General features: G+C 38.8%; 1 protein-coding gene across 1 annotated transcript in view; it reads right to left on the bottom strand.

The window, feature by feature from the left end:
* The window catches only part of VPS13B (vacuolar protein sorting 13 homolog B), a 2,198,633-nt gene that overhangs the window by 1,547,357 nt on the left and 638,836 nt on the right, over positions 1-12,440 (bottom strand). The window contains 1 exon segment of the mRNA XM_029587199.1: positions 12,115-12,249. Within this exon segment, the coding sequence (XP_029443059.1) occupies positions 12,115-12,249 (135 nt within the window).

The raw sequence follows: 12,440 nt of genomic DNA, 5'->3' as shown, positions 1-12,440 counted from the left end.
TTTGAAGAAGGCACATTCCAGGTTGGAGATTAGATTCGAGTGTTGCAGGGTTATATTTAGGCCTTTTTTTGCTGCTAGGAGAAGGCCGCCTCCTCTTTTCTTAAGTCTTGGGATCAAGAAAATGTCATATATTTGAGTGGGAAGTTGATTAGTAAGAACTGTGTCCATGGGTTTCAACCAAGTTTCTGTGATAGCACAGATGTCTGGTTTGGCTTCCAAAAGGTAGTTGTTAAGAATATGGGTTTTTTTAGAGAGATATTGTGCATTAAACAGAGACAAGGAAAAGAGAGGCAGGCCCAGAAGTTTGAGTGACCGGAGAGATTAAAATCAGAATTAGTCTCTTCTGATGGATGGTGTGAATTGGGGGGTGTTTATCTCTGATTCTGTGGTGTTTGATGATGATGGGTATGGCGAAGGTGTGCATCTTTAGAAAGTGTGGTGAACTGGTAAGGGTTCAGTAATCTGTTGCGGATCCTGGTGAATCTAAGGTTAAAGGAAGAGGATCATGGTGAATCTAAGGTTAAAGGAAGAGGGAGGGATGAAAGTAGAGTCAAAGTTAGAGTAAGGGTGCCCTGCTGGGCTGCACGAAGGAGCGCACAAAGGGCGGGCCCCTTTGTCGCGCACCTTCGGCACGCGATGCTCGGCGCACAGTGCCGGCAGTGCATCCAAATTTAAAAGCCAATAGGGCCGCAATTGATTGGCTGTCGGGTGCGGCAGCTTCTATTAGCTGATCCCTGGAGGGCTGGCTCGGAGGTGGGCCGCACGGACGGAGGGACGGCGCTGGTAGCCTCGCGGTCGGCAGTGGAGCTGCTGAGGGTAAGTGTTAAATTTAAGGGGCCTTACCCCGGCGGGTCTTCGGCGCTGACTGCGCAGGCCTTCTCTTGCAGCGTTCGCCGAGAAAGAGGATCTGCGCCGGCAGTGCTTCCAAATTTAAAAGCCACTAGGGCCGCGATTGATTGGTTGTCGGGTGCGGCAGCTTCTATTGGCTGGTCCCTGGAGGGCTGGCTCGGAGGCGGGCCACATGGATGGAGGGATGGCGCTGGTAGCCTCGCGGTCAGCGGTGGAGCTGCTGTGAGTAAGTGTTAAATTTAAACATAGAAACATAGAAACATAGAAATGATGGCAGAAGAAGACCAATCGGCCCATCCAGTCTGCCCAGAAAGCTTCACACTTCTTTTTTTCTCATACTTATCTGTTTAAAGGGCCTTACCCTGGCGGGTCTTCGGCGCTGACTGCGCAGGCCTTCCCTCGCAGCGTTCGCCGAGAAAGACTTTTACCCTCATAAAGGGTGGTCAATAATCAGAATGCCTATTAACAGCATTTTGATTATTGTTCTCATAGAGTACAAATAAAGCAAAGTTATTTATCTGTAACAAATGTTCTCTGAAGATAGTAAACAAGTAGGTGATGTCACTGGATGGTGCCAATATATAGACTGTGCTTTCTCAGAATTCAGAAAGATTTAGAAGTTTTCCTGAGCATGTAGGGGTGTTCCTGCACTGTTGCAACTACTCAAGCCACCTCAGTCAATTAACAAGCTAAGTTTCAACTCTCCAGGAAGGAGGGAGAGATTATGTGCCTGATTTGTCCTGCTGTCTATGGAAAACATGTTACAGGTGCTTTGCTTTCTCTGAAGACAGAACTAAATTCAGGCACCCAAGTGAGAAATCCCAAGTTGAGGATTACATTAGAATGTGGTCCTTGTTGTTTATGAAGGAATTGCTACCTGATAGGAGAGAAGATGGTGGGAGAGTTGAACTGTGTTTTGGTCAGGCGGTTTTTAAGAACCGCCTGACCAAAACTATTATCTATCTCTGCAAGAGTTCATTTCAAAACAGTAATGCTCGACAAAAGTGTGCATAGAGGACCAGATGGCTGCTTTGCAGATCTCTTGAATTGAAGCAGAGCGAAAGAATGCTATTAAAGTTGAAGTTGCTCATTCTTCATTAGCTTTCAATTTATTATGAAAATGAATTCCAGAATTAGCAGAATATTACAAAATGCAGTTAGATGCCAGGTAGAGAGGATTTGGTAGGCTTTGCTGAACTGAGTTATAAGAAAGAACCATTTGAGGAGGTTTTCTGTAAGGTTTGGACCTTCCCAAGTAAAGTAAGTGAGGTATGAAGAGTTTGTCCGCTTTGGTGGAATGAGGTTTCAGAAAAAACACTGGTATTACCATGGAATAATTCAAATGAAACAGAGAAACTACTTTAGGTAGAAATTTAGGATGAGTTCTCAATACCACCCTATTTCTTGAATATTTGTATATAGTACTACTAAAGCCTGAAATGTGTTCAATCTACAGGCTGAGGTTCCTGATATCAAAAACTGTACATTTTAAGAAAGAAATTTAAGGTCAATTGAGGCTAAAGGTTCAAATGGAGGATACATTAATTTAGAAATTACTACATTGATATCCCATTGAGTGGAAGGGACCTTAAAAAGAAGATGAAGATGGTAGAAGCTTTTAATGAATTCCGCCACTATGGGATGGTGAAAGACTGGAAGAATTTCTGATCACTTAAATTTGTTTTAAATCCTTATTTAGAGAGAATACGCAGATACCAAAGTATTGTTGAAGTTGAGCAACTATACAGATCCTCCGTCTGGAATGTCCGCCAAATAGAAAATATTTTCCTTTACAATTGTAGGAATAACTGATAGAAGGCTTTCTTGCTGCTATAATTACATTTCTTACATTTATTTTACTTTCAACATCCATGCCATGAGTTGTACAGATTGAAAGTTGGGGGTGAAAGGCTGGGAATATTTTCAAACTGGTTGAGCAGCTGCAGCCTCAGAAATCATAGCTGACATGGTCACAAAGGAACTATTAGGATCATCTCCCTTTTGTCTTTTCTTAACTTGAACATTTTGGTTATGAGCGGTATTGGTAGAAAAACATACATTAGGCCATTGCCCCCTCTCCCCCCAATCAAAAAAGCATCCAACACTAGAGTTCAGGGTACTGGGTTTTTCAAGCAGTATAGAGGAAGTTTGTAGTTGAAAGGAACTGCAAAGATGTCTACCCTAGGGTTGAAAGAGGAACTGAACTGGGTTGGGATGAAGAGACCATTCATGAGGCTGCAGACAATGACTTGAAGTCCACTAAGAAAGTCTTTTTGCCTAAGAAATGAATACCATTCAAAAGTATTTTCCTTAAAATCGTCCAATTTCAAATCATGCATGTTTTGTAAGTTTTGAAGATCCGGGTCCTCCTTGTCTGTTTATGTAATGCATTGCTACCTGATTGTCTTTTTGGATTTGGACTATTCTTCCCTTCAACCATAGCCTAAACACTAGAAAAGCTTAGAAATGACTCAATTCCAGAAAGTTAATGTATACTCTCTGCTAGGGATGTGCATTTGTTTCATCCGTTTCCTATACAAGCATGTAATATGAAACGTATGAAACATATGAAACGAATGCACATCTAATTGGCATGTAATGGGAAACATATGAAACAAATTAAACGAATGAAACGAATGCACATCCCTACTCTCTGCTCTTTAGCAGTCCAAGTCTCTTAAAAGCAAATAGTATGTTTAGATGGGCTTCCCAAACCTGGATGGAGGTATCCATAATTAATATTTGTTGTGTCTGTGGTGGACAAAAGGGTTAACCAGAATTATTTGCAAGTTGAGTCCATTACTTTATCAAATGGGTAAGAGGTTTAGAAAAACATATCCTCTGTGACACTGGCTAGAATTGCTGGTTCCAAAGAACTCTTAAGTACCACTGTGTTTGTATCATGCACAGAGGAGCAAAGGATGTGACATGGACTATAGCTGCCACATGGCTCAACACCTCTATGAAAATTCTGGACAAAGAGGAAATGATGAGGTTAGGATGATCATTTTTCTTAGTGAAAGGAATACTACATTTTGGTATTCACGTACATCACTATGAACTTCAAATGACACAATGGAATAAGATGGGATTTCAAGAAGGTCACTAGAAGCTTCAATGAGAGGAGGATGTGAAACATTCAGGACGTGGTTAGCTTTGCTTCTTTTGAGTATCTGCTTGATATAAGCCAGTTATCTGAATAGTGAAAAACTAAAACATTGTTTCTTTTGCATGAGCAGCTATAACTGCCAAGCATTTGGTAAACACTCTTGGAGCTGCCACTGGACCAAATGAAAGTACATGGTATTGATAATATTTTCTGGTAGCATGAAACACAAGTACTTTCTAATCCGTTTGTATGGAACTGTGTGCAAACATCCTTCAGATCCAAGGTTGTCAGCCAATCATGAACTTCTAGATGAGGAAGGATGATGCTGAGGGTATTTACCTTTAACTTTTCCTTTTTGAGATATATGGAGACCTTATGACTTTTTTGGGATAAAAAAGTATCTTGAGTAGAAATCTTTCTCTCTTTCCATGATTAGAACTAGCTCTATTACCTTAGTTGTTAATATGGAAGTGATCTGTTCCCTTAGAACGTGCGGCTGGTCTGGGGAAACTAAATGAGGGTATGGAGCAATGAAGGGAGGTAGAGCTTGAAATTTCAAGCATTAAGCAAATACAGATTATAGTGAGGACCCAACAGTCTGTGGTAATGGAAGTCCACTGGTGGTTAAAAAACATTGAAGTTTTCCCCCACTAGAAGAGCTTCTGCAGAAAAGATGGGATTATAACTCTCAGTCAAAACAAGGTCCCAATTTTTGTGAGGTTGAATTCTATCCTAGGAACAAGGTCTTGATTGCTGCTGTTTCTGCTGCTGTTTGGAATGTTAGGATCAGGCTGCTACCTCCTGCGGGAATAACAGTATTCTCTTCTAAAGGGTTGAAGCTGGTATTTCCTTAGAGAAGACTGCTCTTCTGGCTGTTAAAGTCTGCAAAGTGGAAGAGAGATCTTTTTTCATATTTAAGATTTAACAATAAACAAGACAAGTTAACATCTTGCCACCAATTTAGCAATACAACCAGATAATTTATGAGGGAATAAAAAGTATATATAATAATTAACCTAAATTGCTTCCTGATTTTAGCCTCCAAATTACACCAAAAGTGGAAGGGCATAATATATAAATGAAACCTTGCTAACGGAGATCCATAAAGAAAACAGAATCACCAAAATCAAATAATTCAAAATATCCTTTTCCTTGCTTTCATTCTGGAGGACAGAAAGCTGGTCAAGATCCCAAAAAATATAAGTATCACAGCCTAACCTTATACTTATTTATTTATTTAGAAACTTTTATATACCGGCATTAGTGGGTACATCATACCGGTTCACATAATAACTGAAAGTTTGGAAAATACATTTCAACAGGGAGAAAGTAACTGGGCAGGGGATAAAATAAATAGGCAGTAGGAATAATACTTACAGGAATAATGCAATCTAAATTCAGCACTAATCTTTAAAATATCAAAGCCTAAAACTAAAAACCTTTTTCATCTCAACTGGTTAGCTCTTGATACATCAGGATATATCTGAATCTATCCATCCAAAAATAAGGAATCTATTTTTGTATTACAAATTCTAATATGCCAATACTGATCTGATTCAAGGAGAAAAATCACCAACATACGTATTTTTAAATAATTACTTGGTAGTCAGCAGCATTTAATTCCAAAGAAACATCTTCTAACATATTCAAATCAATTGGCTCTTTAGATGGAAGAAAATGCACTTTTAACAATGGTAGAGCTGACTCCTTAGGAATCATCAAACATTTAAACATATATTTTTTTTAAAAATTCAAGGGGAGAGATCCCCTTAACCACAGGAAAATTGATCAATCTTATAGTACTCCACCCTTCTTCTTAAAGCAATGTTATCTTGAACCAAGTTATTCATCACCAACTACATTACCTCGTTTTTTTCTCCAAGTCAATTTGCACTTTTTCCATAATCCCCTGATATTCAGTAATTAGAGTCAGAGAAAGATTTTTCAAGAGCATTAACCATAGAAACCAAAGCTTATTTTATTTCCAAACTAACTTGCCAAATTTACTCCATCACTACCTCCTCCTTGTTAGTCTTGGAGACTTTCCTTTCACTCTCATTCTCACACTGCAATTGCTGGATTTGTATTTGAACTTCTGCTCCCAGCAATACAACCAACTCTAGCTTCTCCATGTCACACTAGAATCCTCAAGCAGTTCCAACCAATTACCTCAGCCCAAATCCAAGAAAAGCCTGAATCCACCAAGCTCTCTCTCTGAGGCCAGCTCAAGTGCTTTAGTGGGTGAAAAGGGATCTGAAACCGCACTTGTGGATGGCCAATATAGGGATTTCCGCCACTTGTGGATGGCCAATATAGGGATTTTCCGCCAAGCCTTCTCAGATCCCTCGGATACACACTAGAGGACCAAATTCCCTTCAGGAGTGATGGAACCTTGTACCTCTAAGTTCATTAAGCACTAGCCCGCTTACCCTAATGTATTATATTACTAGTTTTCTGCCATCCTAGGCCTCTCTTTCAAGCTGATTAAGCCTCCAAGTTCACCCTACTTGTTGAATGTAACTTTGCCGCCTCCATTCATATATTTATTTCTGTTTCAGTTTTTTACCCTGTTCGATGTAAACCGATCTGATATGGTTACTACCATGAAGGTCGGTATAGAAAAGTGTTAAATAAATAAATAAATAAATTTCTGCACTATGCAACATTCCTTCCATCATATTCATCCTCTGATTTGGATGTATGACGAGTTGAAATAAATCAGGATCCACAAAGGAAAAAATGCAACTTTTTCCTTTTCTTTTCATCATCTGCAAACATAAAAGAAAATGCCAAATCACAGTGGCATTGTCAGGAGCTCAGCACTGCCAGTCCAAGCTAGATTTCTTCTTGCTTCCCCTATCCTGCCATTTTGACTTCCTTGTCCAGAACACTGATCTTTTATGAGGTTCACTGCTTCTTTGATTTATTTCCCCAAATAAGTTATCACTAGAACAAGGGGCATCTGCCACTTGGTCAAGCCAAGTGAGTCTCCTAGTTCCTATTGCTATGGCTGATGATCTTATGCTGTATCAAATACATAAGCTGATTTAATTAAATGCTTTGCACATTTGTCCACTTCATTGAGATGAGGTATAAACCAGTCTTGATGGAAAACTAGCCGAGGCATCTTTTATTTGGTAGAGAATATCGTACAGATACTGGATCATCTGGAATTGATGAGTTAAAATTATGCTCTGAAACACTGCTGATTTAAACATCTTTCTCCCAGTAGTGTTCTGTAGTTTGGCATCATTTCTTGGTAGTGTTTTGACATGAGTTCTAGATCAGTAGTTCCCAACCAAGGCATGCTCCAGAAGGGACACAATAAAGTTTAGCTGGGGAGAAAATGAGTGGCCTGCTGCTACCCTTAAATTGGCTGAGCTGCTGCCACAGGCCAAGAGATTGAGAGTTGGGCATATTATGGCTTAGAAAACGTCACATATATTATGAGAGAAACAACAATTACAAATTTAACAATAAAAATGTTCACAATTTCACAAATGTTTATTACAATTACATATAATGGTGCTAAAAAATTGTAGCTATTCAAAATAACATAATACAATATAAAATACACATAGCCAATAATCAATATCAACACAATCAAATTTAGTTCCCCCATCCCCAATACACACATACAAAGAGGTACAGTATGATATCCCTTATCCCTACTTAAAGGAACAATATAATATCCCTTCCTAAACATTCATACCAATAGAAATACCTAATTCCAATATTGTGCACACTCATAAATCTAAAACTCACACAAAGCTAGCAAACACACCTAATTCTCACACATACCAATTAATAATGTAAAACACCCCTAAAATCCACACTCATACAATCATAACAATCTCAAATGCTCAATATCCTGAATGTGCATAAATACTATATCTTCTTCATAAAGCCTCATGGCTTAACGCATAAAAACATGAAGGGACTCCTCAATAAGCATATAAGTGGGAGATTCTTTTATGCAAAGCTTCAATCCAGTCCCAAATGCTTCAAGCATTTAGATCAGATTCAGCTGGGGTGTCACTTGAAGAGTTCCCAGAACCTCAAGACTGAATTCCATATTGTGCAGTATTACCAATTGCAAAGGGCTATTATGAGGCATGTGGAATATGGAAGAATGCTACAACCTCATACAGGTCTAGAATCCCTATTAATTCATTTCAAGTATAATAAATGTTTGATTTCCCATATGTATATGTTTTTGATGGATGGTATATTTGTCCTGGAAACATATGCCACGTTTATAGAGAAACAGAATGCAGATTTATCTCTGAATTTGGACGAGGAGGATTGGAAACAGATATGGTGTTCCACCTTCAAATTGTCCCAATGCAATAAAGTAAGGGAATTAATGCTCTATTTGTTACATAGGACATACAGGTATCTCTTGTTCTTCTCAAAATTTAGACGTCTATGATGGTGGGAGTGTAGTGAACCTGCCTCACACTTTCATATCTGGTGGAACTGTCTTCATTGTTAGCAATTTTTGGTGCCAATTTGAGTTCCTGTTGAAAGCTATACTGAGTCAACCTCTCCAATTCACTGCCTGATTATGTTTCCTGATAGATGGAGCAATGCTAACCTTAGTAAACCTGTTAAACTCCTTGCCATTCAATTCCTGCATGCTGCTCATATTACAGGTACTTACTAGAATTCACCCCCCCCCCCCCCCCCACCAGACACACACTTAACCAGTGGAAATCTGTGGTGGCTCAAATTGCCGTAATGGAAAAAGTCTCCTCTCTTCTCAATGAACAGGTGACCTAAGATAATATATGGAGGGTGTACTGACAATGGAGACAAAGACTTGAGTGACATGAATGAAAGACATTATAACTGACTCATACGTATAGCTCTTATCTTATTTTTAACGTTTTAATGAAAGTTGTATTGCTCATTACTATGTTCTACATTTTAACATTGATGGTATTGGTACTGTTACTTCCATTTCTCTGTGATGTCTTGCATTGTCACATCCCTAAATAAAGGCAAAGATGCTTATCAAAAACAGATGTTCTCCAAGAATAAGCAGTTCACCATGGGCACACAAGTTAAACTCCCTAGCCTAGAACCATATTGGACATAAAAAGGGGAAAACTGCAAACAAAACTGCAAACAAGTGGCAATATTTTGTTTGGAAAATCATGTTTTATAGTTTCTTTTTTTATTTATAAGGAAAGAAAATTCAAAACCATAAAAAAGCACTACAGGGGATAGAGTTCAACTCTACTCCTCAAAAAGACTGTATACAATGTTCAGTCCAAACCTACTAAACTGTTGGGAGGTCATGTCCAGATAGTAATGGGAATGTGTAGATCAAATTCTATCACAACAGACGTAGACCTTAGATGAGGACGAAATAGCTATCTTGATCCAAATATTGGTGTAATTTTCAACGACATTTACTCTGTGTGCGTAAAATTGGTATGCACAAGAATATATAACCTCTCTGCAAGGCATAATATACACATATTTTCTCTGCCACATGGAAAAGCGTGTATATATAAAGATGACATTTCAAGGTGTCCTGAGATGTAATTTAGAAGTACATTAATATTTACATATTTTATAAATGGAGCATGCACATACATTATCAAACGTGTGAGAGCCTTTATACCTGCTAATCAAGTCATGGATATTAAATCTGACTTTTCTTATCTGATTTTGGGTGTGCAGGTTCTAGAGCAAGTGGTAGAGGGTTTGGCTTAACTGGGTTATTTGATAGAGGTCTCGGTGAACTGGTGTTTGATAGTATGCACACAAATATTTTCAGAAGCGAAATACAAGCATATATCAGCCAACTTTATAAAACATCTGCCTCTCTGTAAGAACTGAAGATTATTTCATGCATGTTACAATTATTTAATGTATAATATAAATGATGCACTTTTAATAAAATAGGTGTATAAACTATGCTCAAGTTATAGAAAATGGCGACCAAAACGATATAGGGGATGGAATGGCACCCCTATGAGGAAAGGCTATAGAGCTCAGGGCTGTTCTGGATGGAGAAGAGACATCTGAGTGGGAATATGATAGAGGTCTATAAAATCATGAGAGGTCTAGAATGGTTAAATATGAATCAGTTATTTACTCTTTCAGATAAAAGGGGGCACTCCATGTAGCAAGTAGCACATTTAAAAATAATCAGAGAAAATTATTTTTCACTCAACGCACAATTAAGCTCTGCAATTTGTTGCCAGAGGATGTGGTTAGGGCAGTTAGTATAGTTGGGTTTAAAAATGGTTTGGATAGGTTCTTGGAGAAGAAGTCCATTAACTGATATTAATCAAGTTGGCTTAGGGTCGGATTTTAAATGCCCCGCGCGCGTAAATCCGGGCAGATTTATGCGCGCAAGGCCCTCACGCGCCGGCGCGCCTATTTTGCATAGGCCGCCGATGCGCGCAGAGCCCTAGGACGCGCGAAAGTCCCGGGGCTTGGTAAAAGGGGCGTGTCGGGGGCATGTCGGAGGCGTTCCGGGAATGACTGGAAAATTGGGCATCGAAATGGCAGATGAAATTTAATGTGGATAAGTGCAAGGTGATGCATATAGGGAAAAATAACCTATGCTATAGTTACACAATGTTAGGTTCCATATTAGGTGCTACCATCCAAGAAAGAGATCTAGGTGTCATAGTGGATAACACATTGAAATCGTCGGTTCAGTGTGCTGCGGCAGTCAAAAAAGCAAACAGAATGTTGGGAATTATTAGGAAGGGAATTATGAATTAAACAGAAAATGTCATAATGCCTCTGTATCGCTCCATGGTGAGACCCCATGGTCTCCGCATCTCCATCTCCATCTCCATGGTGAGACTCCATGGTCGCCGCATCTCAAAAAAGATATAATTGCGATGGAGAAGGTACATAGAAGGGCGACCAAAATGATAAGGGGAATGGAACAGCTCCCCTATGAGGAAAGACTAAAGAGGTTAGGACTTTTCAGCTTGGAGAAGAGACGGCTGAGGGGGGATATTATAGAGGTGTTTAAAATTATGAGAGGTCTAGAACGGGTAGATGTAAATCGGTTATATAGTCTTTCAGATAATAGAAAGACTAGGGGGCACTCCATGAAGCTAGCATGTGGCACATTTAAAACTAATGGGAGAAAGTTCTTCACTCAACGCACAATTAAACTCTGGAATTTGTTGCCAGAGGATGTGGATAGTTCAGTTGGTATAGCTGTGTTTATAAAAGGACTGGATAAGTTCTTGGAGAAGTCCATTACCTGCTATTAAGTTGACTTAGAAAATAGCCACTGCTATTACTAGCAACGGTAGTTTTTGGGTTCTTGCCAGGGTACTTGCCAGGTTCTTATGGCCTGGAATGGCCACTGTTGGAAACAGAATGCTGGGCTTGATGGAACCTTGGTCTGACCCAGTATGGCATGTTCTCAAGAGAAGAGAGAACTAAGATTCTGGAATTCCCTGATTTACAGAAATTTTCTCTATATATGTAGCAACGTATTTTACTGCTATTTAAAATTAACACTCTAGAGCCATGGTCAGAGAAATATAAAAAATAGTATTCAAGACCTTGTTTGAGATAACCAGGTTTGTACTGGGCTCTTGGGACTTTTTTCCATTAGGACATCAACAGAATAGAAGAAAATGCTAGTTATTTATTTATTTAGATTTATATTCCACTTTTCGCACTTTTTTAGCACTTCAAAGTGGATCTAAGGATCTAAGGAGTGACAGCAGGACTCAAACCCTGGTCTCCTGGTTCATACTCCACTGCTTTAACCACTAGACTACTCCTCCACTCCTAATTAATCAATACCTATCACTGTTTTGATAATGCATGCCCACAGTTACAACAAAATAATAAACTAAGTAATATTATTTAAAAGTCATGTATCAAAATCAAAAATTTCAACATAATGAATAGTTGTTTAACTAATCCGTTATAAATTCTATGATATATCTTGATTGCCCTTCTTCAAAATCCAGAGGAACATTTCTTGGTTAAATTGAGTAGGTCATTTTCCTGCTGCATCATCCTGGCATAATTAAAAAAAAAAAAACCTTGTCTGAAGCATAGGGACAATGAATAAATTCTTGTTTCAGTAACTCTCCTTGTAAAAAGTACGTCCAGTTCTGTACAGGCAATAAAGTTTTACATGGTCCAGCTGCACATACCTGGGGCTCTGGCACAAATTTTTATTGATCCCATAGTCCCAGAGGCAGATTTGACCAATGATGTGCTGCAGTACTTCAGCTCAACATTCTGGACTGAGCCTTCTAGTGTTGGCAAGGGATTCTTAGACTTCACACCTATGAAAAGAAAATTTAAAATATACTAGTCTGTTAAATTAAATAATTTTATACCCATTCAAGATGACAGTAAAAGCCAATTATTAATTTGTCTAGGTCAGATAGGACTGTTTCATATTTCTATCTTTAAAGCAGCATAAAGCATGTACAGTATATCCACATATATAACTATGTCGGACAGAATTATATAT

This window comes from Rhinatrema bivittatum, chromosome 2, assembly GCF_901001135.1.
Source record: "Rhinatrema bivittatum chromosome 2, aRhiBiv1.1, whole genome shotgun sequence".
Classification (NCBI taxonomy): Eukaryota; Metazoa; Chordata; class Amphibia; order Gymnophiona; family Rhinatrematidae; genus Rhinatrema; species Rhinatrema bivittatum.
This window is presented reverse-complemented; position numbering and strand designations above follow the sequence as displayed.